The following is a 23,358-nucleotide window of genomic DNA, read 5'->3' as shown; positions in this document are numbered from 1 at the left end:
AAGAAGATAGGATGGGAAGATGAATATTAATTCTCTCAATGATCATGTTATATAAAGATGACATTTTAAACTTGGCATATAAGCAGAGCCAATTTTGTAAAAGTTATTTTTATTCATAAAAACTGGGTTTATATACTTTAGAATATGGTAACTAAGAAGTCTCTTTCCTTTTCTTAGCTGACAGGTAACTTCTTGGGACTAAAATGAAGATTTTTGCTAAAATAGAAAAAAATTAATATCTAGTACATTTAATTTTAAGATTATACAATGGGATACTATCCATGGCAAACTGTATTTTCAAATTCAAATTTTTAATTCTAAGAAACTGACTATCAATTTATTATCTCTCACTCTTCTCACATATTGCACATACCCTTTTTAAATAAAAGTTTAAATTCAAACACATAATTCTGGACACTTATTATTACTTTGGATCTTGTTTAGTAGGTTATCAACTAGAGTTTATCATTAGTCTAGGTCAGTGATGGGCAAACTATGGCCCACGGGCCAGATGCGGCCCCCTGAAATGTTCTATTCAGCCCATGACATTATTCCTAATCTGACCAATACAATGAGTAGGATACAATACAATGAAACTTTGAGTTGCCTTAGAAACAGACTAACAGATGAGCATTTCCTTTCCTTTGGCCTCCTCTTTAAAAAGTTCACCATTGCTGGTCTAGGTCATAGTCTTCTTTTCCACTTATCTAATTCATGTCCCAAATGCCAAAGGAAAAGATATTTGTTTAATAATAAGCAACAGTTAATATTTATATGATACTTTAAGGCTGGTAAAGAACAACTCTGTGACTTAGGTGTTGTTGGCATCTCCACTCAAGATAAGGCAAATGAGGTTCAGAAAAATTATGGAGTTAGTAAGAAGTGCCTAGTAAATAGAAGAAATTTAATAAATATTTCTTGATTGTCTGATTCCTGACTTCAAGGCCATCACTACCCACTGCACCAGTATCCTAAGAAAGTCAAATTTTGGCCAATTCACAAAACTTTTATTACTAAAGGTTTCAGAGTCTTATCAAATCAAATCAAAAATTACATTATCCAGTAGCAATTAAGAATCTGAAAAGGAGGTTGACAAACATAAATATATACTACTGGGATTAAGACTAACAATTTGATTAAAACTTTTAGGAAAACTGGAAAGTACTTAGTTGAAATTAGTTTTAGACCATAATTTTGCATCATATACCACAAAAAGCTCCAAATGGATGTGACCTAATATAAAGAGTCACATAATTTTTAAAAAATCAGAAGAGAGAAGGAAGAATATATTATAAACATGGCTAATGAAGAAGTTTTTTAACAAAACAAAGAATAAAGATGAACACAAAAAACCACATAAAACTTCCAATACATAAAATTAAAAAGCTCTTGCATGAATAAAAGCAATGCAGTTAAAATTTAAACTTAATGGGAAGAAATTCCATCAAATATTACTAATAAAAGACTAATGTGTAAAATTTAATAGAAAAATGATACAAACACATAAGACTAAGTACTATTCTTAGAAGATAAGTGGTCAAAGGATATCAATAGTTTTCAGCAGAAGTACCAATGATCACATGAAAATGCTATAAATCACTTGCAAATACCCACCAAAATTTTGTCAAGAAGGTAAAAGATGTAAAGTCAATACCTAAAGGGTTGTGGAAAGACAGAGATACCAATATATTGTTGGTGAACTTCTTCAATTATGCTGCAAAACAATCTGGAGTCATGTGAAAAAAAATCACTGTATTCTTTTGACCAAAAATACCATCTGACCAAAAGTTCCCATATACACCAAAATATTTATAATATTTTTTGTGACGGCAAAGAACTGGAAACTATGTATAAATCCAAAGACTAGAGGAATAACTGAACAAACTATGGTTTATAAATGTACCATGTATCACTGAATAATAAGAAATGATGAGTATAAGGAATTCAGAGGAACATGGAAAGAAACAAATGAACTAAAGCAGAGATAAGTTAAGCAACACCAGAACAACATATACTGTGATTACCGACTACAACAATATAAAGTCAATTCCCAACATTTGCATATTTAACTTTCATGACTATATGCATTTTTAAGTTTTTATTAGTAATTTCATTTTCACGTTTGTGTAGGCAACCACAATGTACATTTGTGGCTATATGCGGCAGAGAAAAAACAAGAGGTACAATGCACACAAATTTCTGGAGCATGAATTTAAATTAGATTTACTGGTCTTCTTTACTCTACCCATTATAAAAAAATGTCCCTGTGCATTCTTTGCATATTTTCATTGGTTGCTTTTAAAACTCAAATTTTGTGTTGCAATTAGGCTCCCAAAGCATAGTTCAAGTCCTTTGGGCTACAAGTTCAAGCATGCAAAGTCAGTGATACAGCTTAGTGAGGAAATAAAGATGTTAGATTAATTTGTGCTAGATTGTCTGCAGCTGCTGTCAGTCACAAGTTTGGGGCTAACAAATTAATGATTCATTACAGAATACAATGTCCTCACACAACTATATAACAGTGGAAGTTAAGATTCTAGTTAAAAAATTTTTTTGTAGTATTAAGAATTTTATTTGCTATGGCTAGTTATGGTACTATAGATTTCACATGTTATGAAAAGTGATTAGTATGAAATAAATATATTTTTAAAATTGAGATGATAGCACAAAAAGGCATAGAATTCTAAGGGATTAATAGCAAGAAAATATGCTTCACATGTTACCAACTTTATTTTGTGTACTGCATGGCATGGTTTATTTTAGTTACTGTGTTAAGAAAAGTTCATAATATCGGAATTAATGTTTTGCTAAAAAGAACTGTATGCAGAAAAGTTTTATCTTCAGCAACTTCTTGTGAATGATTACAGTTTTTGGTGATTGTTGGAACCTATGCTCCTATTTTCCATAGATTCAGTGTAACAACATTTGTGTTTTTTACTTTTGTGCTGTATCCTAAGAACATTACCCTTGCCAAAATTGAGGACTGACTATAAATGGGAAGAGTACCCCCCCAAAATGCTTCCTAAGTAATTAGCAACTTATTTTGGAATTTGAGAATTTTTAATGGAATGTATTAACTCTACTAAACAGAGAGGTAGGGGACTAAAAGAACAGTGTTATATATACAATTAGATTCAGTTGTATTAGTTTTTACTTAACTGCTTTTCATTGTTACAGAAGAAGGTTCAATGCTAATGAGACTAGTAATGAGTAAAACAAAAAGGTATAATTAAAATTTTTTTTTCTTTAAACAATAAAAATAGACCTCCATGACATTTTTTTCTGTTGCTCTCAAACTTATTGATTGGTATTTTAATTAATTTCATAATCAAAATTCATGTGGAATAGTCTGTGGTATCAGAATATTCTTATCCCTAAAGTGTAATTAAAAAAAATTAAGGTGAGTGAATAAACAAGAATCTTTCCAAGATGGAGTGTGATTAAAAAAAATTAATTACAAGGTTTTGTATCATATGTTGGTTAAAAAAAAAAGTACAGATTACAGGAAACAAAGTTTTATACTCATGTTCAAAGACAGTCTGTTTAAAAATATCGCCATGCAGAATTTAAACACATTTTGCTATTAAGAGTTAACTTAGGAGGCAGTTTGGTGGTTCATTGGATGGCCTAGAGATAGTAGGTCCTGGATTCAAATTTGACAACAGATTTCCTAGTTCTGGGCAAAACATTCAATACTCATTGCCAAGCCCTTTGTAATCTTCTGTTTTGGAACCAATACACAGTATTGATTCTAAGTCAGAAGGTAAATGTTAAAAAAAAAAAAAAGTTAACTTACAGTTAGGTAAAGAATTTCTTAGACTCAACAATAAAATATCAGTTTCTTATTTAGTTTCTTATTTTCAGTAAGAAATAGTAGGAAGATCATTTATTTAATTATAAGAAAAGTACTACCAAGAAACATTATGTCTGAGGCCAGAAAAATCACCCTCTACATCTCCAAAATTAACAATTTATGAGTTTTAGCACTCTCAACAAATCTATTTTAATGATAGTATATGATTATGAACATGGCATGGAGAAAAAAAAAACTTGAAAACTTTTATTACTTTGTTTTTATAACATCAGAACTTCCTGAATAACTAATTGAACAACCACAGGTTTCAATAGCAGAATGATCTTTTTTTGTGACTGTGACTAGTTAAATACATTTAAATTGGCTAGAATTACCTTAATAGGTGGATGCTGAGCATGGCAAAATTCATTGATCATCTTCTGCAACGGAAGTCTGATTTCAGTCAAAACCACACACTGTTGAGAAAGAAACATGAAATTAAATACTAAAAATCTTAATCTAAGCCCTAATTTCTGACTTTAACTATTTCCCTGCATTTTATAAAGTGAAAATACATCTGGGAAAAATGGTTTCATTCCTCCCTCTCTCAGTTGCCATAACTAAGAGTGGAAAATAGCATATAGAAAAACTGATCTGGTATTATACTGCTTTTAAAGAAAAAAATCTCAGAGAAGTAAACCTGCCCAAATTCATACACCCATGGCTAGAACTCAGGTTTTCCCAGTTTAACCCTCTTTCCTCTAAAATAAGTTACCTTAGAAAGACTTACATTTAAGTTTCTTCTCCTTGTAAAGAATCTGTCTTACCAGTACTTCCATAATGACAATAAATTACTGCAGATTCTAACGTATGAATTCTTATATATATATTTTATTTTATACAACCCTGCACTTGTTTGATAAGTAATAACATGCAAATACCAGCACTAACATGTTACATACTTATATATATTTACATATATATTATTAGAAGGACTTCTACTTGATTTTAAGGTCATTTGCTTATATAGGATCCAGATCCTTAGAACAAAGATGAATTATTACATTCCAATAAAAACTTATTGATTAAGCATCTACTATGGGCAAAGTGCTAGGAATACAGAGGAAAAACTGACAGTCCTTGTCCTTAAGGAACTTATACATTACTAGGGAGCACAGTATGCAAATAAATACATGGCAAGGGGTGACAGGGAAGATGCAGACAAAGTACTTCAGGAAAGCTGTAGCTGAGGAAATGACGCAAAGTTTTGCTGAAATGGCCCTTGACCTAAGGAAGGGAGGATGAGGATTCTGACAAGAAATGAGGGAGAAGACTCCATGCATGGGAGACAAGCTACATATCCTATGGAGGTAGAAGCCATATAGAACTTGGGGAATAGCTTAGCTAGAATGTACACAAACGGAAGTAAAGTGAAATAATACTAAAAAGAGGGGGAAGAATAAGATTCATCAGAATATACATTTTAGTATACTATGTCAGTGTATATCCATGTATTTATTCAACTGACTTTTATATATGCATACAGATACAAAAATACAAGATTACAAATCAATATAAACTGAACATGATATTCTTTAATTATTTCATCATAGGATATATCCTTGAGGACATGAATTATCTTCTACTTTTCTATAAAATCTAAGCAGTCATAATTAATAGGTAGAATCTTTTAGATGAAAATTGATAAATGTCATAAAGAATGGGTTGTAGAAAATTAAATAGTAAGTTTTTTTCCCAGTTATTATACAATAAAGAAAAAAAACCTAAGCATTATTATGGGACGTTATTATGAGATGATTTTCAAACATGATTAGTGCAGATCTTTAAATGTAATGAATTTCTGGGGAGATTAAGTAATGCTGGAGTAAATGTGGCTTATCAGACAAAATTCAAAGTAGATGTATCATGAATTGCCATTTAAAAGTTAATGTTGCGGCATGAGTTACAGGATTTAGAAAAGTCCTAGCTTTTTAATAAAAAAAAATATCACCAACTTAACTGAAGAAATGTGAATCTAAGTCATTTTTTCTGGTCCATTATATTTCAAATAAATGGATATTACTATATACCACTTAAATACTACTTCAAATTTATACCAACATTTAATATAATTGCCTACCTGATAACCACCTACCTGATACTGTTTTAGAAAGGAGAGGTCTGTTGTTTCATCTAAAGGGACAGAAGATGATGTGACATGGACATATGGATTTAGCTCTGCAACGCGATGAATTATAGCTTCAGCTCTGAAATAAAAATGATACAATTTGTCTACTAGATATAAACTGCTTACATCTTGGCACAAAATCTTCTAACCAGATACTTCAATCATGTCAATGGCATATGAAAACTCATGGGAATGTTTAAAGCAGCGGTTCCCAAACTTTTTTGGCCTACCGCCCCCTTTCCAGAAAAAATATTACTTAGCCCCTGGAAATTAATTTTTTAAAAAGTTTAATAGTAATTAATAGGAAAGATAAATGCACCTGTGGCCATCACTGCCTCCCTGGATCACTGCAGCTACCAGGGGGCAGTAGCTCCCACTTTGGGAATCACTGATTTAAAGCATAAGAATTACAAAAACAACTTGGTAAATACCTAGCTTTACTTAATCAGGCAGCATTGAGCAGTCATACAATCACAAAAGATATTCTTGTAGTTCTGTGGGACCCTCTTTAGGTCACTGTTAATATTCTTATGTTGTCCAGTTGTTTTCAATTGTGTCCTATTCTTCATGACCCCAAATGGAGTTTTCTTGGCAAAGATACTGGAGTGATTTTCCATTTCCTTCTCAAGCTCATTTTTACAGATGAATAAATTAAGGCAAATAGGGTTAAGTGATTTGCCCAGGGTCACACAGCTATCAAGTGTCTGAGGCCAGACTTGAACTCAGAAAGATAAGTCTTCCTGACTCCAGGCCCAGTTCTCTATCCATAGTGCCACTTAGCTGCCCCAGTTAAAATTTTAGGTTGTTAAAATTAAATAGGAAATCCCTTTATAGGGTACTTTGAGGATCTAACTAGAATTAGTATGATAAATTCTACCCCCTACTTCAGAAATTCATTAATTCATATGAAAATGCTTCATCAGACAAGTTAACATTGATAGAGCAAGTCTAGATGATCAATATTTTTAAAATTTAATATAATTAAAAATTTTCCCCCCATGGGTTTTATATACAGATATATGTATAAAATCACTCAAAGATGATCAGTATTATTAAGAATTTACTGGTTAATTATGGATTAAACAGCTCTAGTCCTTTCTGAATTTTGGATTATGGAAATACAAGCTTACATGGTAGAGAAATCAAATAATAAAATTTATCCAGACCTGTTTCTTCTATTTACAACATCATCTTCGCAGATAAAGAAGTTGGTTCCTATATCCCATGCGTGGCATAGCTTTGTGTCATGAATTGTAAGTGACTTCCAAAAAGAAATTAAAAAAAAAAAAAAAAGAAAGAAAGCCATTTAAAAATATAGTGTTGAGGGAAAATAATTCAAAACCAAGATTATAAACTAACACAAGCCAGAATAAGTTTGTAACAAATAATTATTTTATCATGTATAGTTATTCACATACCTTGATTCCAGCAAGAACAATATTCTTAGCTAAAAGGGGAGGAAAAGATTAAAGATAACTTATTATTGGCAACACCCAAGAGAACTGGCTAACTTATCATTTACTTTTTAAGAGAAAATTGACAAACATTCTGGGAGGGGACAAGGAATATGATTAATAACTAGTGGATTTTTTTTTTTTACTTTTAAGTTAAGCAAAAAACAAATCATGTTAAAATACATATTTAAAATTCTGAAAAGCACCCTGGAACTACAAATAAGTAATAAAATACAACTTACCAATTTCCACACCAAGTCCACCCATGCCACTTAAGAAAACATGGGATTTGGCCATCTTCTGCATTGCTGAATCTCCAAGAACATACCTTTGTCGACTACAAAGTAAGAAACACATTGGGGGAAAAATCAAGAAGAGAATCCCTTCTTTAAATTTCTAATGCTGAATTTACTATTTCTTAAGAAAAAAAAAGCCTGTTTCTACCCTTGGCTGAAGATTGAGTTCTTATGAACCACATTTCAAAATGATTTAAAATAGTCTTCTAATTTTTAAAACTAAAATTCTAATCAAGAAATATGAAAAAGGAACTTGCAAGCATTATACAATAGTTAAGTCTTAGTTTTTAAAAGGAAAAATAGAACATTTATAACTTTACAAACATTAGGTATATCAATAAAGCCAGCAGATAAAGAGTTAGCTACCAAAAACTCCCAAAACTATGAGTATTAATTAATACTGATGTGGTGCAGTGGTAAAAACACTGGATTTGAGGTGAAGGGACTTGGGTTCAAAATCAGGCTCTGCCCTGTTTCCTACTCTGTGAAAAGAACTGGACTGTATACCTTCTAAGATTCCTTCTTTGTGCTAAATCTGTGCTCCCACAATCCTAAAACCCATTTTTTGAAGATAATGGCCTAATTCGGTTTAATAAATGTTTATTAAGTACCTAATAATAAAGTGCACTATGCAGGCCTTATGGAATTAAACCACAGTCCCTGCCCTCAAATAGCTTTTTTTACTTAGAAGTGGGAAATACAATATTTCACATAAGTAACCACTAAGTATATACAAAGTAACTTTAAAAAGGCAAGAATATTAACAACCGGGAGGACTCTGAAAGGAGACAGCACTTGAGTCATGACTTGCAAGCAGGTTAGTGAATTACAAACACGAGGGACAGACTGAACAAGGGCATGCAGGCAGGAGATGGGTTGTTGTATGTAACAGATAACTAACAAGCTAACTTGACTGGAACAGAAGCCAAATAGGATGAGTAATAGGAAATCAGGTCCAGAAGGGGGTGGAAATCATATTGTAAAAGGCTTTAAATGTTAAACTGTAGATTCTATATGACTTATAGGCTATCCTAGACACAACAAGGAATCCCCAAAGAGTTTTTTAAAACTTTTACCTTCTCTTAGAATTGATACTAAGTATCAGTTCCAAGGCAGAAGGATGGTAAAGGTCAGGCAATTGGGGTTAAGAGACTTGCTCAGGATCAGCTAGGGAGTGCTGGAGGCCACATTTGAACCCAGAACCTCCTGTCTCTAGGCCTGGCTCTGAATTTACTGAGTCACCTAACTGGCCCCAATGGAGGATTTTTAAAGAGAAAAAAGACAATTAAAAGAGAGATCAGAGAGTCTCTTAGAAATACCGATTTCTGGAGTATATGGAGGGTGGATTAGACCACTTTTAGTGACAGAGTGCCATGCTCCTCCCTACCCATATCCCACATGGGTGCTCCCATTGGGCTGTTAGGCAGAGGGACAGATGAAGTGAGGAATGTCCTCAGTGAATGTAGAAAGGAGGGAGGGGTGTGAACGAGTGGCCACAGAGAACGCTTTGTGTGCCATAGGTTCTGAGTCTGTCCCTCTCCAGCTCTGCTGCCTGTGAGCCACCCCCTTTTCTTTTTGAGGGATGTGGAAAAAAAGTTGTGGGTGAGGAAGGGGAGAGGAGCAGCTCTGCCTGAGTCCCTCTGCCTTTCTAGTAATGAATTCTGAGGATGGAGGATGGAGGGTGGCTGAGTGGCCACAGAGAGTGCTTTGTGTGCCATAGGTTCACCATCACTGAACTAGAGGGAAAAGAATTGGAAAATGAGGGTCAATTAGGACAATGCTGGATTCTCTGATCCAATCAAAATATTCTTCTTGTGGTCCTCACATTCAACATTATACTTCTTAGGTCTCATGCTAGAATGCATTTACCACTTCCTGACCCTGACACCTTTTAGAATTCCTAATTTCTTTCAAAATATAGTTCAAACGCCAATTTCTACAGGTTTTTACTGATCCTTCCAGCAGAGTGCTCACCTCCCCAATCACCTTGTATTTAGAGATACACAACATATATTTATATGTTTGTTTTATCCCTAAATAGTACATAAGCCCCTAGAGGGGAAAACGCCTTTCATATTTTGGATTTATATAATTGGCTCCTGGCCCTAGGCACATACTAGGTACTTAAATGCTTACTCAGCTTATCATCACAACAACCCACATTAAGAGGTGATGAGGATAGGAAATAGAGTAGTGATCCAGAGAGTAGAGAAGAGGATAGGTGTGAAAGATAGTGTAAGGTAGACTCAAGTAAGACTTGGGCACCTGATTGGTTATTACAGTCTTCAGAGAAGTAGAGTGAAGAGAGAACAGAAAGAGGAAAAGTATTAATACCATGCCTATTATGTCCAAAGCACTTATACAAATATTATCTTATTTGATCTTCTTAAGAACTCTATGAGATAAATTCTGTTATTATCCCCATTTTACAGATGAGGAAGCTGAGGCAAATAGGTGAAGTGACTTGCCCAGGGTTACCTAGCTATTATTGACTGCTTCTTGACTTCAAGTCCAACTATCTTTCCCCTGTGCATTATATGCTCTGGAAACACTCTTTTTCCAATTCTACACAAGCACAGCCTCTTTCTCAGGGAGGGAAAAGGTGGGAAGATGGGGAAGACCAAGCACTGATAGTAATTGGTCATGCTGTAACAACATGAGCTGGACTTGTCCCTAAACCCAGAAAAATAATTTAAGCACTTTGTGTTGAGGGATGAGGAGGGACAATTACTAAAAGAAAGACAGTCCTGTCTTCCTGGAGTTTACATTGTAACAGATAACAAACAAAAGGGAAGGGCCTGAGGCCAAGGAGTTTTGTTCTTGGTGAGCAGATCCATCAGGCAGACAAATGATTTCTCCTTTCCTTAAGTAATGGTGTGATTGTTATAGGAAGACTTTCCAGGTTTGTTGCTAGCCATCTTCTGAAAATTACCTTTACTATCTTACATATTGTTGTTGTTAACTACTTATGATACCACTATTTGAGGAATTCCCAATCATTTCCACAATTGAGGTAACAGAAGCATCCACTGGGACATCCTTCTTATTTTTAACATCACATTTTAAAATCCCCTTCCATTTACTTTGCTCAAATATTTGAGGTCTTTCTCTTTGAAATGGTCATTGCCTTGACTTATGCCTTTGATCCTATCCCTTCCCTTCAGTCTAGAAGCTTGACTCCTTCATTACTGCCATTTTCATCTTTGATCTTTCCTTATCCACTTATTCCTGTCTGTGTTGAATTCAAACATATCTGGTTCTCTCCAAAGAATAAAAAACCTCTTTACTTGAGCCATCCCCTCAGGCTATATCATCCTACATCTTTTTCCTTTTTGAATTAGATGTCTACATATTTTTGGTTTCTATGCTTCTTCACTGCTTGTCCCTCATATTGGGAATACTACTCTCCTCATCTCTACTTTCTGGAATCACCCATGTCCTTCAAGATTTGGATCCATGGCCACCTTTTGCAAAGGTCCTTCCTATCCTCCTACCCTACCACGCCCGCCCCTGCAATACATTTCCCTCTAAGGTTACCTTATATATACACTACATGTGCATCTTGTATGTACTTATATATGGACCTGTTTTGTATGTAAGGATCTCGAAGAAAAGAACTGCCTCCTCTTTGTCCTTGTTTTCCAGAGTTTAGCATAGTGCTTGGCACAAAGTAAGTGCTTAACAAATGCTTGTTGACTGATTGATTTCCTAGCCAAATTTTCAGAGATCTTTTACTAACGTGTAAAAGAGTTGCAACTAGCCATCAGTGGAAGAAGTAACCATAATAGCAAAAACGAAGATTTCCAAAATACTGAAATAGGGTATATATAAGTGTGGGTGTGTAAATAAAAATAAAATGTCACATATATGAGAGATATAGCCAGAAAGAAGAATTTGGATTTTTCAGCAAAGAGGCTGAGACTATAAATGACTCGAGCGTTTAGAAATTAGAGGAATGGCTCTACAATTAGCAGAAATGGGGGAGAGCCAGTTTAAATGAATGGTGAAAAGATCAACTTAAGTACATGAAGTATGAAGTGTCATTGGGAAAAGATAGAAACAAAAACTGATGCTTGAGAAATCATGGTAGGAGATGAAGATATGGAAATTATCCCAATAGAATTAATAGTTAAAACCATAAGATATAAATGAGATTATAGCACTTAGCATGAATAAAAAGCCCTTAAACATGTAACTGAACTAGAGGGAAAGCATGATATGGAGGAACCCAGAAGTGGGACAAAGGCAAAACCTTAGGAAAATCCTTTCAACAGGGAGTAGATGGAGAAAAGAAGAGCTAACAAGAGAGAAATTCACTGGTGAAGGAGGATCAGGATATTGCAACATTATGGGAGCTAAGGGAGGGGAGAGAATTTCAAGGTTAGGGATGATAGCCTTAAATGTTTCAGAAGAGTCAAGGATCTTGAGGACTGAGAAAAGTTCATTGGAATGGGCAATAACAAGGTCACTGATAAACTGAAAGCAGTGTAAGTGGGAGTTAGGTTCAAATATTGTCTTCTTAATTCCCAGGTGACGCTTCTCTAGGTCTTAGTTTCCTCATATTCAAAATGAGACAGCTGGACTTTTGAGGGTCTGTCCAAGATTAAATCTATGATCCTAATAATAACAGAAAGCAAAGTGTTAAGGAGTGGGTGGTGAATGCTATAAGGATGTAGAAAGAACAAAAGAAAATCAATGAAGGCTAACCTAGACATAAAAGGCCTCTTAGTTTTGATTATTTATCTTCCAAAGGAGGAAAAAACCTGAAAAATCTTTAACTACTAAAATATTCACTGTTTAAATCAATATAAAAACATTAAATGTGTCTCACCTGCCTTGGATAACATTATTAATTTTATTTCAGTCACTCTGCCATATTTAAGGAAAAAATGATCAATAAGAAAAAAAGCAATATACCCCTGCCAGCTAAATCACCTGTTCTTCAAATAAATAATTTATATATTGTCTAACTGGGAGTATATATTTCCTTTAATGAACTGATCTCTTGTATTCATGATTCAACAGCCATCATCTCACTTTTCTCATATCTCACTAATTAAAGTTAATGGATTTCCTATAATTATCCTTCAGTATCCTACAAAATAGGGGGAAAATTTTTAAAGGTATATTGATCCAAAATCAAGTCACTTTCCCCAAATCTGGTTTCCATGAAATCTGAGTATAGCCTAGAAACTGATGTTATTTTCCAATGTGCTCCTACACATCTATCTATGTATACTTTTTTCAAACAGATTTCATTTTAAGATTGTGACTAAGATTCAAGAGCAGCTTAAATATATTAGGCCCAATACTTTTCCGACAGTAGTTCAATTATCAATTAAGATTTCAAGTATGTTTAAAAAATTTATACCTAACAAATTTTTCTCCAAATCATAATTTGAGGGAGAATTCTTTTGAATGTCTTCAAAATTCTTCGGCAGCCTAATGATAACCTCAGATTATGTGAATATTAAAAAATAAGCACTGTAAAACAAATGCTGAGATACAAATCTCAAACACTAGCTTTCTGTGGGTTCTTACCTGTATAAAGCATCATCAATTTCCATTGAGTCAGTTGACATATTGGGAGAATATTTGTTTGTACTGCAAAGAGAAGATAAAGATAATAAGGGTAAATAAGATGCTACTCAGCAAACATTTGCTAAACTCTTACTATGATCTAAGAACTGCAGGACTGGAGCTATAATTTCACTCACAGTGGGAAATTTTGGATGAGGAAACTCCTACTAATAATGATGGTGGCTACCTATGAAATTTATCATCTTAGAGAAAGCATGGAGAGATCAAGTGACTTATGCAGGTTCACACAGTTAGTAACTGTCAAGAGGTGGGTGAGGGGTAGCATGGTAGAAAGTCAAACTTGGAGTCAGAAAGAACTGGATTCAAGGCCTACTTCTGATATTATACTTAAGTATTAAAATTTAAACTTTTATAAGCCTAAAAAACCCTCCTTTTTAAATGTATACTTTTTAAGCACAAATATAATTTTATTTCTGCTTAAGTGTTTCTAGAATGCTTCATTTTGAGATGTAAGACCTTGGGTTCTTGCAAGTTAATAAGGGTACAAGCACTGTCAAAAATTAAGCTAGAAAACAAGAAACAGTTCTAGCAAGGGGTTGTTTTCTGAGGACCTGACTAGGTAAACTGAGAAAGCTTTGTCTCAGATTAGCTATATTGGATAATGAATGCTTTGGCTACAGCATACTTCAACAACCTTCTATTTAACGTAGAGTAAATGAAATCTGGGTTGGCAGATACCAATGATACCAGAGTGGCAGGAAGGCCGAGGGGGCTCCTGGGGATTGGGGCTTTTCAGCAGCGAGGGGAATCTCTGTCCGGGCGGAGAGCGTGGCCACAGAGGCCCCGCGCCCTCGGGGCCAGGGGTGGAGCACCTACCGCGATCGGGAGGGCATCCCGGAAGGTTGCGGAGGGGTACTTTCTTTTCAACTGATTTCGGGGTCCGAGAGCCAGGAGTTGCCCCGCCCCCTAGTCCCCAGCCGGGCTTCTCTCCCCACCCCCCTGGCCCGGCCCGGTGCCTACTGCCCGGCTTCCCTCTTCCGGCCTCCCAGGTGGGGGGTAGCAAGCCTGGAGTCCTGCCGGCGCTTCCCCGCGCCAGCTCATCCATGCTAGTTTTCCCACCATCTCACCTGCTGGTCTCTCCCGGATCCGCCGCGGACGAAGAGGCTACCGCCTCTTCCCCCCGAGGCGGTGGGAGCGAGTCAGCTTCCTCCATCTCTTCTGCTTCTGAAGCTGCTGGGGCTGCTGCTGCTGAGGGTTTTGCTGCTGCTGCTACTGCTGCTGCTGCTGCCGCCGCCCAAGGGAGGCAGGGAACGGGGCGGAGCCTTCGGGGTCACGGGGGCGGGGATAAGTGATGTCGTGCAATGGGGTGGGGCCTGTTTCCGGCTCCCAGCGAATTCTACTTCCGGCGGGTGGACAGGGCGTGGCTTTAAGAGTTGCTGACTGTTCTCTGTGTGTATGGTAGAGAGGTAAATCTGGGGAAGGAGAGTATGCGTGGTTGGGAGGGAGAGAGGGAACTTCTGATGCTGAAACTACCCCCACCCACATTCAGATCGAATTAAGTCAGTATAAGCATTTGTAGCACTTATTAGAATGGAAGCATTGTGCTAAATACTGAGGTACAAAGAGAGGTGAAGGATAGCCCATGCTATTGAAGAGCTCACAGTCAAATGGTGGGGACAAAATGTAAATAAATGCGTACAAACAAGTTGTATGTAGGATAATCTGGAAATATTCGATGGAAGGAAGACACTAAAAAGTTGTGGAAAGGCCTCCTGTAGAAAATGGGATTTTAGCTGGGATTTGAGGAAATCGAGGATGAGGAAGAATATTCTGGGCATAGAGAACAGCCAGTGAAAATGCCCACTATAGTCTTAAGAATTGCTTAAGGGCACTGAGAAGTTAAGTGACTTGCCCAGAGTCATAAGACTAGACACATCAGAGCTCAGGACTGGAATTTGGGGTTCTGTTCCCTGATGCCTGTGCTCGTGAAGGTTGTTCAGTTAATTACCTATAAGTCAATCCTGGTAAGACTCTTCTGTGACAAGCCACAAATTGTTACCCAGAAAAGTTATGTATTTATGATCACAGATGTGTCACTTTTTGGCATTAGCAAATAATTAGTTATGTTAGTAACTATGCCTAGATTATGCTGGAATCTCACTACAAAAATTTTTTTGGAGTTCAGTTAAACATTTTTCTAGGCTGTGTAAAGTACATCAATCAATCTGAAAGCATATAAGTATCTGCTATATGCTAAGCTCTAGTGATATTATAGTGAAAGTGAATTAGTCATTTCCTTGGGGAGGGAGTTCAGGGACACACAAAATCTGCACATATAAGTATATATAATATATAAAAAATGACTACCACATAGTTTTGGAAGGAAGAACACTAGCAGCTTGGGAAAGGGGATGTCGAGGTTTCCTATAGAAGGTACTTTAACTTGAGTTTTTAAGGAAAACTAGAGTTCGAAAAGGGAATCTCTATAGTTAGTGCTTAGTATGTGGAAAGTACTCCAATTTTACTTGTTCTAGTGTTACTCTCTTTCCTAAGAATATGCCTCTTAAAGTACTCTTAAAGCAAATTCCTTTAAAAGAGAGATGTGGGACAGCTGGATAGCTCCGTGAATGAAGAGTCAGGCCTGGGGAAAGAAGGTCTTGGATTCAAATGTGACCTCAGACACATCACATCCTAGCTGTGTGACCCTGGGCAAGTCACTTAACCCCAATTTTTTAGCCCTTACCACTCTTCTGCCTTGGAACAATACTTATTATCAATTCTAAGATTGAAGGTAAGGTTTGTTAAAATAAATGAGAAGTGTGTTGCTTTCAAGTAGGAGAGGAAAAAGAGGGAGAAGGAAGGATAAGGCAAGAGAAAGTGATGGTGGCAAAATGTAGATAGGGGCAAACTGTGGCTGCAGTGGTGGAAAAATGGAACAACCAGTTTGTAAGTATTTATTAATCACTATATGCCAGGAACTTAGCCGGGTGGCAGGGATACAAGTGCAAAAATGAAACATCTCCTGCCTTTTAATGCATGTTTATATACAAAATAAATACAGGAAGACAACATTAGGTTAGGAGTATCAGGAAAGGCTTCCTTGTAGAAGATAATTCTGGAGTTGAGTTTTGAAGGAAATAGAATTCTCAGAAGTAGAGGTGAGGAGGAGGAAGTGTATCCTGGGTATGGTGGGGAACAGCCAGTATAAAGACAAAGATAAAGAATAGAGTGTTATGTATGAAGAACAGCAAGGAGACTAGCTTGGTAGCATCATAGAAGGTGTGAAGGGAAATGTGAGAAAAACGCACTCAAGTTAATGGCAGGGTCTTGCCTCAAGAATGGGAAACAAACTCCGTTCAGTACAGATGTAAGAAAAGAACTTTATTTGAAGAAGAGTTTTATTGTGGTAATATTAGCCTAATAGCTGATTAAATAGTCTGGGGGCTAATCAGATAGCCTTAGGTCAAATGGATAAGCCCTGGGTAGAAGAGAGTAGCCCCTCAGGAGCTGATGGAACAGCAGCTCTCCAGGTGTGGAGTAGCAGCCCCAGGTGCAGAGTAGCAGCTCCATCTGTGGAGTAGCAACCCCATCTGTGGAGTAGCAACCCAGGTATAGATCATGGTTTGCATATTTTTCGAGGCCCTGAGAGCTTCCAGAGAAATCTTCACTTCTCCCCAAAACCCTGGGAAATGGGCATGGTGAAATTCAGGTAGAGGTGTGGTTTTGGATTCAACATGCATGTCTTAGGGAATGAAGAGCATATACAGGTTTGGGGGATCCTCTGGAATGCCATAGTCCCCAGTGCACATGTCCTGTGTTCCTCCCCCCCCCCCCCAATACCTGCCTGGTCATCATTTGTCAATGTGGGAGAGGTCTCACTTTACTTTTGGAATGGGACTGTAGGTGGGCGGCATGTGGCCCATTAGACCACCACTATAGGCAATTAATTAAGTCTAACAGCTCGGTATCAAAGTAAATAAAGAACAATAAAAGTAATTAATAAAATAGATTAGGCACAAAGCTGATGCTCATTATAGAACATTACAGATCCAGTGTAGGTGATTGATGGTTAGGGTTAGGGTTAGAAAGTGATCAATCTGCAATTCATGCTTGACTGATGCTGAAATTACCAGTTTTGCAGTTGATGTTTAGTACTAAGTGGCAAGAAATAAAAGATTTCAGAGTATGAGGCTCTCGTTCCTATTACTCACTACCCGCTGCCAGCCTCCATCAGGAAATAATATAAAATAAGGCTAGAAAGGTTATAGTCAAATTGTAAAGTACTTTAAATGCTACACTTAGGAGTTCATATTGTATCCTAGAATCAGTAGGGAGCCCCTGGAGTTTACTGAGTAGGAGGTGTGGTCAGACATGTGCTTTAGGAAAAGAGTGTGGTGAGACCTGTGGTAGGGAGGCCTATTATGAGACAGTAGCCTCATAATTTTGGAGGCAGCTAGGTGACACAATGGATAGAGCACTAGGCCTAGAATTAGGATCACCTGAGTTTGAATTCAACCTCAGATACCTACTAGCTTTGTAACCCTGAGGAGTCACTTAAGCCTAGTTGAGCCTATTTGCCTCAGTTTTCTTATCTTTAAAATAAGCTGGAGAAGGAAATGGTAAACCATTTTAGTATCTTTGTTAGGAGAACCCCAAATAGGGTCAGGAAGAGTCAGGCATTATGGAAACAACTGAACAATAAAGCCTCAGTTTATGTAAGTTCTCCCAACCTCAACTGCATTTGCACTAGTAAGTTGGATCCGCAGAGACCCATGGCATCTCTCCTTCAGATTCAAGGTGTAAACCTGAAGAGTTTATATTCTTCTAAAGCTATCCTAAGCTCTCTATGATGTTCCCTCCCAGAATCAATCATCAGTGTTTATTGTGCCAATATAATTTGTCAGTACAAATTAATATCTTTAGAGTATAATTTAGCCATTTAATAATAGCTGTGGGTTGGCTCTAGGCAGAACAAATTACATATGCTCAAAAGACTGGGCCTGTATTGACCAGTCCTTTGTTATAAGGCTTTCTCAATAGTCCAGGATAGAAGTAATAAGGCCTTACATGTAGGGTGGTGGACATGTGAATAGAGAGAATATGTGTTGAGGAGGAAGTATCAATTAGACTTGACAACTAATTAAATATATTGAGTAAGTTGAGGATGACTCAGATTTGAGAGGTTATGAGCCTGAGTGACTGGAAAGTTAGTGTTATCCTTAATAGGAATAGGGAAATTTGAAAGAATTTATTTATATTTTTGAGGAAAGATGAGTTCTTTTTTGGGCATGAAGAGTGCCCAAAATTGTCCCATAGGTATAGTCCAGTGGTTCCCAAACTTTTTTGGCCTATTGCCCCCTTTCCAGAAAAAATATTACTTAGCCCCCTGGAAATTAATTTTTTAAAATTTTAATAGCAATTAATAAGAAATATAAATGCACCTGTGGCCATCACTACTTTCCTGGATTGCTGCAGCCCCCACCAGGGGGCAGTAGCACCCACTTTGGGAATCACTGGTATAGCTAGTTGAAATTATCCCATAGGAAGCTGGCAGTATAGGAGTACAGCCCAAGACAGAGACTAAAACTGCATATGTATATTTGGGGGTCATAGAGATGATAACTAAGCTCATGAAAGTTAATGAGGTCATTAAAGTGAGAGTATAGTGAAAGAAGAGAATAATGCTCAGGAGAGAAATATGGAGTATGCCGATAGTTGGGATGCAGGATATCCAGCAGAGGAACTTTACAAGAAGATAGCTGGGGGAGAATCAATAGTGAGCTGTGTCAGGAAAACCCAGAGGAGATAGTATCTAGGAAGAGAAGGTAGTCAACAGTATTAAATACTGTAGAAGCATCAAGAAAGATGAGGATTGAGAAAAGACCATTTGACTTGGCAGTTAAGAACTCATTGGTAACTTTGGAGAAAGCAATTTCAGTTGAGTGATGAGATGTGAAGTCTGATTGTAAAACAGTGGTATGATAATACGGGGAGACTGAGTTGATGTAGTGGCTCCTCACTTCCAAGGCCTAAGTCCATAATATCACTGTGACTCTTGTCTTCAGGATTCTGTGGTTAGGCAAAAATCCTCGTGTCTTCTTGATGAATCTGATTTGATTCATCTTCTTGATGAATCCAGGCAACCTAATAAATCTTCATGTTACTGATTTCTTAAGAGTTTGTTTTATGTATCGACAAATTACATTTGTGGGGTAGTATACATGGATTGTTGATAGATGCTGAGGGCAATGGGGAAGTAGTAGAAGTTTGTTCCTTCCACTTCTAATAGAGAAAAAAAAAGTGAAGGTTAACTCTCACTAATATTTGACTTTTTCCTGGAAGAACTTTAAGCAAACCTTGCCCATAATCTATCTTTAAGGCAGTATCTACTATTTCAAGTTCTCATAAACCTAGTGAGTTAGTATAAGCCCAGGTTCCATTGTGACTTCAATATATTTAATTGTATATATTGTTCTTAATATATGACCAGGAGTTATTGTCCTATCTCATTATTAAATGGCACTGATAAAATTAAGGATTAAAAACATAGTACAAAATGTCACATTCTGGTTTCTAGAATAAAGATTAGACAATACTACCAACTCTGCTATGATGATGTTGACTGATGTTTAACAGATTATCATCACATTTGTAGAATGAGTTTTAGTTTACAAAACATTTTCTTATGTATTATCTTAGTTGATCTATGCTTCTACTTATGAACCAATCAGGAAAAAAATGTTATCCCTATTTTATGGGTGAAAAAATTAAGGCTCAAAGAGGCCTCAGTAGAAATCTCTTTGCCAAAGGGCATCCTACATCATCAACCTGCTGATTCTCTGTTAACTTAAGAATAAAGAAACCCCCAGGCAGCACCCCTAGACCAGGTGGGATCCCACAAAAGGACCTTTTTCTGCAGAGCAAACAGAAATCTGGCACAAACTTGCTTTGACCCAATGACTAACACTCTTGATTTGGCACAGGACACATGCCTTACTCTAGCAGGGAAGGAGCAACCCATCGACATCCATAGGTTTCTACATATGACAAGATCCCCCCAAATCCTCTGGTTCATTGTTCAGTTTCACGTGGTTTTTAGTTACTGATCAAATCACTTAAACTTTCTGAGCCTCAGTTACTTCACATAAAGTAGGAATAATTATAGCTCCTATCTCATAGGATTGTTGTGAGGATCAAATGTGTTAAAATATAATACTCTTTATAAACCTTTGGTGCTATATAAATGTCTGCTAATATTATTATTGTCAATGTCTGAACCCACAGAATGATAAGATGCTTTGTCCAGAGAGGGATTACTAGCAATAGGTAGTATCTTCTATCTGTTGGCATTTATGATCAGACATCTCCTAGTTGAATTTATAATATAGGTGTAATAGCTTTAATAACAATCTTACTTGACCACATGTGAACCACTCATGGTGGATGGTTCACATTCTTAAAGATGCCAGTTGATTAATGATACTGTGAGAATACTTGACCAAACTATCAGCCTTGTGGCATGTCTCTGTTAGTGCCCATTTTTCCACCAAGAGGAATTCATCATTCATGTTGGCATACTGTTTTTAGCTACTTTCAACATGTTCATCTCTTTGGGTTAGAGGGTAGGTATCTTCTAATATGATGTTAGAATTAAAAGCAATTATTTCATGATGTTAACTCAACACTCTTTTCCCCCCCTATATCAGTGATTCCCAAAGTGGGCGCTACCACCCCCTGGTGGGTGCTGCAGCGATCCAGGAGAAAGGTGATGACCACACTTTTTTTGTATTACATTCTATTCTGAGTTCAGTAAATAGTTTTATAATTTCCAGGGGGCTAAGTAATATTTTTTTCTGGAAAGGGGGTGGTAGGCCAAAAAAGTTTGGGAGCCACTGCCCTTTATCTTTGCACTGGCTATCCTCCACATTTAGAATGCTTTGCCTCTTCACTTCCATCTCTTAGTTTCATTGGTTTCCTTTTAGACCAAGCTCAAGTCCTGTCTTCTGCAGAGGCCTTGCTTTTCTGGTCTTGTTGATTGCTAATGCCTCTTAGATTACTTTCTATCTACTCTTTATTTGTCTTGCACGTAGATGTTTTCTCTCCATTATATCGTGTACAGTTTGAAGGCAGGATCTATGTTTGCCTTTATATCTCCAGCATTTAGCAAATTATGAACACATGGTAAAAACTTAATGAGTATTTGTTGACTAACTTATTGACTGCTTTATTGTCCTGTCAACTTGCCTGGCTGGGCAGATATATAATTTTTACATAAATTCCTAGAGGGCAGTGAATGCCAACTGCTTGATCTTTTTCTTCAGGTGCTAGTGGTTACCTTTCATCCCCATAATCACCAGTGCCTGGCACATAGTATAAGTGCTTGATAAATGTTTATTGATCGATATTACTTTTGCTTATATTTTGTATATGTGTATGTATATCCCAACAGGATATAAACTCTTTGAGGGCAGGAACTTTCTTTTGTATCTTTTAAACACCAGCACTTAAGGTATTTAATAGACAACCGTTGATTGATCAATTCCTATAGAAGCGCCAGAATTCAAAGAATGTTCTTTCTTTCTAGTGGAGCTCAAAGTGTTACATTTACAAGTCTTGGAAGAAGGCTCTCCTTCCCCAGAATCTTACACTTTAGAGAAACAGGGACCAAATATTTCCAAGAAATTAATAATAGATCAGTGAAAACATTTATTAGCATTTACAGTGATTTAGATACATATTACACAGGCTGCGCTGGGATGAAAACCCTGATCAAAATGCAGAAATATTTTGCCTGGAAAAAAAAAAAGATATGAACCTATGTCTTTTTGACTCTATACCCAATGCTTGAGTTATTCAAGGCTGTCTCTAGCAATTTCTTTAATATTAATGTTTACCTGGTATTGCTATATGATTGTAAATCAGGAAATACCATGTTCTCAGAAGAATCAAAATTTTAGATGATCCAAAGGGCAATGGAAAGACTAATGATGAATTTAATTGGTTATATAATTTATTACCAATGTTGACTTCTGTATAAGAAATACCTCCTGGTGCTTTACAAATATTTGTGAATGATTGGATTGAAGAAATGACTTAAGGACATATAAGGAAATGGATGAACAGAAAAGGAGGTGGGTCTGTCATATAATAAGCAATAAATGAAGACAACAGATGGCCAACAGATTTCCCTAAGAAAGAAAAAGAAAGAGATGGAGTATTTAAGCCCATTCAGTAGACTCTATGGAAGATTTAGAAAAGGTCATGGATAAGAACATGAAAAAACAGATGGTATAGAAAATCTTGATCTATATTTGTAGTTAGTACCCAACCTATTTATTACATATCTATCTCAACATTTAAGTAATTCCAAAAGGATTCTTCTTGGGACAATAGTGCTTCCTTTTTCATAACAGCTATGTTTATACTTGTAAATGCATGTACCTTTTGCTCGTGTATTGATATTTTTATTTACAAATAAGATTCATACCCAAAAAAGTATATTTTGTATAAATCAATCTTTTGTCTCATAATTATCCCTTATCAGGGTGACTTGAATATTAAGTTCCCAAAGCAGCACATTTCCTTTCTATATTTATTCTTACTAACATATCTCAGAGTTTCATTAGAATCAGAAAATTTAAAATATTTCTTTCAGCTATGATATCTTCTTTTCTTGGGCCCACCCAATATGAATTAATGTAATTTTGGTATCTCAAATTTGGTAACCATCAGCCTAAATGGAATATTTCCTTATTGATATTCCATCTTAAATGATTCTTTACACATTTGATTGTCTTGAGAATCACTAGGTTGAACTGTTTTGGTAATTAACATGAAGGAAGTAGCTATGATTGGATGTTAATGATCTTATATAATATTTATTTTGCAGAGGATGCCATTTTTCTATGATATCTTCCTTGTTAATTATGACAGTATGTCAGCACAATAATAATATGAAATGTCCATTAATAATAAAGAATATACCATGCTACACTTAGTGTTTGACTAAAAACTAAATTTATCTTTTGTGATATAAGCTTTAATTTTTTCCATAAAAATACCATAAGTTCATACATAATACTGTGC

The 23,358-nt window shown here is 36.2% G+C and overlaps 1 protein-coding gene across 1 annotated transcript in view; it reads right to left on the bottom strand.

The window, feature by feature from the left end:
• Positions 1-14,485, bottom strand: part of UBA6 (ubiquitin like modifier activating enzyme 6) — a 64,557-nt gene extending 50,072 nt beyond the window's left edge. Inside the window, exons 1-7 of the mRNA XM_044680469.1 lie at positions 14,400-14,485; positions 13,273-13,335; positions 7,678-7,772; positions 7,400-7,428; positions 7,148-7,242; positions 5,949-6,060; positions 4,189-4,269 (exon numbers count right to left, since the gene is read on the bottom strand). Coding sequence (XP_044536404.1) covers positions 4,189-4,269; positions 5,949-6,060; positions 7,148-7,242; positions 7,400-7,428; positions 7,678-7,772; positions 13,273-13,335; positions 14,400-14,485 — 561 coding nt within the window. The remainder of the gene's footprint in view (positions 1-4,188; positions 4,270-5,948; positions 6,061-7,147; positions 7,243-7,399; positions 7,429-7,677; positions 7,773-13,272; positions 13,336-14,399) is intronic.
• Positions 14,486-23,358: the final 8,873 nt, after the last annotated feature.

The sequence above is a fragment of the Gracilinanus agilis genome, chromosome 6, assembly GCF_016433145.1.
Source record: "Gracilinanus agilis isolate LMUSP501 chromosome 6, AgileGrace, whole genome shotgun sequence".
NCBI lineage: Eukaryota > Metazoa > Chordata > Mammalia > Didelphimorphia > Didelphidae > Gracilinanus > Gracilinanus agilis.
Note: the sequence above shows the minus strand (reverse complement) of the source record. Positions and strands in the feature narration are given on the sequence as shown.